The sequence below is a fragment of the Fonticula alba genome, assembly GCF_000388065.1.
Source record: "Fonticula alba strain ATCC 38817 unplaced genomic scaffold supercont2.9, whole genome shotgun sequence".
Lineage (NCBI taxonomy): Eukaryota > Rotosphaerida > Fonticulaceae > Fonticula > Fonticula alba.
The window spans coordinates 853,065-856,062 of NW_009242979.1; the positions used below are offsets into that span (position 1 = coordinate 853,065).

The window sequence follows — 2,998 nt, forward strand, 5'->3', positions numbered from 1 at the left end:
GCCGGGGGGGGGGGGGGATGTGCGCACTGTTCATCGAGGGCCAGCCAGACGGTGGAAAAGTGCCCCCATCCGAGCTTGCCGATGACGCTGTAGCGCGAGGAGTGGAAGAGCTCGCCAATTTGGACCGGATGGTAGCCACCATTGCAGTAGTCCTGGGGGTCCTCATCGCGGTCGGAGCTCGAGGAATCGCTGTCCGAGTAGCCGGTGCCCAGGTCATACGGACAGGAGGGGGTCACCGAGCGTCGGTACGAAGTGCTGGAAGGGGACCGAGACCGAGACCGAGACCGAGACCGTGACCGAGAGCGCGACAGCCGGGGGTTTGACCGGGAGCGCGATCGCGTCGGGGGCCCGGATGCGGTGGGCTGGTTGTGGTCCGCCGCGCCGGAGGACGAGTGGTGGTGATGGCGCGTGGGTGACTTGGACCGGGGGCTGTCATCACGGCGGCCGGGAGAAAGTGACGACTCGCGGGATCTCGACCGCGAGTCGTCATCCGAGTAGTCCGAGTAGTCCGAGTAGGAGCTTGAGGTGGAGGGGTTCCGGTGGGTGTTGCTGCGGGGTGGGTGCAAGGGATGTGAGCAGGATGGCGAGGAGGGAGGAGACCCGGGCAGGGCGGCGGAGGACGCCGCTGGCACTGGACAGTTGTTGGCTGTGTGAGGGCAGGGGCCGACATACCTGGGTTTCGGGATGGGCGGTGGGTTTTGTGTAGCGCGCTTTTTTGCCATGGCCTGGCGGGCTCGTGCCTTGCGGATGGCGGCTACGCAGGGCAGGGGAGCCGGTGGAAGATAGGAGGGGGCATGGGTGTCAAGACCAAAGCCAGGGGGGTGCGCTAGGGGTGGGAATGGGCCAGACGCACCGTTGCCACTCATGTTGAATGTGTCTCTAGATATATGTGTATATGTGTGCGGCAGTGCGTGTGTGGCAGTGCGCGTGTATATCGGGCGTGGTTGTTGGATGAACGCGCGCTCGCGGGCACCTAAAGAGGGGAGAAGCAGAGGAAGGAGGAGAAAAAAAAAGAGAGAGGGACACGCCGGGCGCGGGCGTGGCGGCGGTTCCTCGAGCCGACTTTGGTTGCCAGGCAGGCGGAAGGAGCAGGAGGCAGGGGGCAAAAGACGAGGTAGAGCGGGGAGAGGAGGAGTGGGGGGGAGCCAGTGGCAGGCCAGGCGGCTCGGGGGGCGGTGTGTCAGTTGTGGCTGAAAAAAGGCGTTTCACTGGGATCGGCCGGCAAGGGTGTCGGCGGTGGGCCGGACAAGCGGCCTGGCGAGCGCGCGCGCGGGCCCGCCCATTCTCCATGGGACCCTGCGCGGGAGGGCGGAGGCCTGGCGTGCGCGCGCGCGCGCGCGCGCCCGGCCATGTGCACGCGCACGGGCCGTTGGGGGCGCGCACGAGCGCGGGAACATGCGCGCCCCTGCGCGCCTTTTCTGGACCCGAGGCCGGCGGACCGGGTGAGATCCTCCCCCAGGCCCTCCCCCCCCCCCGAATGTCGGGGCTGTATCCGACGCAGGACCCCCCCCCCCGCTCCCGCCCTACCCCGCGCATCTCTCCCCGGGCGCAGAGCGGCGTGCAGAAGGGGGCGGGAGCCCGCACTCGGGACCGGAGGCTGTGGGATCGGTGGGAACGTCCGGCCCCGACCGTAGGGAGCGTGTATATCCCGAGGCGAAAGGGGGCGGGGGGAAGGTGGGCAGGAGCGGGGCGCCGGCACAGCCATGGCCCCACGATATCCCGCAGGGGACAGGTTCAGCATGCAATGTGAGGGAGGGGGGGGGGGGGGGCCATGTGCATGTGTGGAATACGGTGCAAAATGACCGGCGCACTGAAGCACGCGGTCCCAGGGGTCTCTCCCTGGCATGCTGGCCAGTTCGATCAGCGAATGGCCCCTCCCCGGGCCGCCTGTGAGGCGCGCGCGGGTGTACACACGCTCCGGCAGCACTGCGCTTCGGTGTTTCCCGGCTGTGCGCCTGCGTGTCTGTGCCTGTTTTTTTTTCATCCCGGAGCAGCTCGATTGTTCCCCCCCCCCCCCGGTTTGAGGGAACAGGAGGGGGGGAAGGCCCAGGAAGGAGGGGGAATGCCCGGTGGTGGCCCCCCCCCCCCTCTCCCGCCCCGACGAAGTGCGTGCGTCGCCCACCCCCGGCCCCAGCCCTCCCGGCGCGCTTCCCGAGGCAGGCCCCGCGGCGGCATTAGGCGACTTGGGCCGGGCCCAGCGGTGGCGGCTGGCTAGGGGAAATATCCTCCAAAATGCCGTGCATATCACGAGGGCGTGTGATGTGCACACTGAGAGTCTCCGATACGAGCCTGCCCGTTCTGACATTCTCGGTCGATTGTTTTCGCCCCAGTTGGCGCCGGGGCAGGTGCCCTTGGTGGTGGTGGTGGTGGTGGTGGTGGTGGTGGTGGTGGCCGCCCCCAGCCCCGACGAAGCGTGGGGGCGCACACCAAGAGCGGAGCTTCCGCCGGGGACTCCTCTCTGGTAAGGATGCCCTGGATGCGTGTGCGCATGTGTGCCCCCGAGGTGGTTGTGTTTCCGAGGTATCATCATTGCGACCGGCGGCAGGGGCCAACGGCGGGGGCGCCCGGTCTACCCCTTCCCCGTCCTTTGACATGCCTGAGGCCGGGGGGGTGTATACATGGCGTGCGGATTGGGGCACACTCGGCCCATCTCAGTTGAGGGACGGGGCTTCGGCCTGCACCGGCCGCGGCAAACCCACAGTGCCCCTTCCCCTGCGTGGGGGTGCTCTGGTGGCCGAGAGAAATAGTGTCTCCTCGGGACCAGGGGGGGAGGCTGGGAATGAGGGGAGTTGTCTGGCCCCCGCCCCCCGGGGGGGGGGGGGCGGGCGGGGTCCCAAGGCGTGGCAGGAGGAGTACTGCCCGATTGCCCTGAGAGCACCCCTGTAAACAGGGAGGGGCTCCCCAGTGCTAGGCTGGCCGATCTAGGGCAGGGGGATCGCCGCACACGGGGGTTGACTGTTGTGCCGCCATCCCCCCCGGGTCTCGGCGGCCTCGCTCT

General features: G+C 68.5%; 1 protein-coding gene across 1 annotated transcript in view; it reads right to left on the reverse strand.

The window, feature by feature from the left end:
- Positions 1–1,140, reverse strand: part of H696_05256 (CMGC/SRPK protein kinase) — a 3,004-nt gene extending 1,864 nt beyond the window's left edge. The window contains exons 1-3 of the mRNA XM_009499118.1: positions 854–1,140; positions 673–754; positions 28–549 (exon numbers count right to left, since the gene is read on the reverse strand). Coding sequence (XP_009497393.1) covers positions 28–549; positions 673–754; positions 854–866 — 617 coding nt within the window. The 5' untranslated portion in view covers positions 867–1,140. The remainder of the gene's footprint in view (positions 1–27; positions 550–672; positions 755–853) is intronic.
- Positions 1,141–2,998: the final 1,858 nt, after the last annotated feature.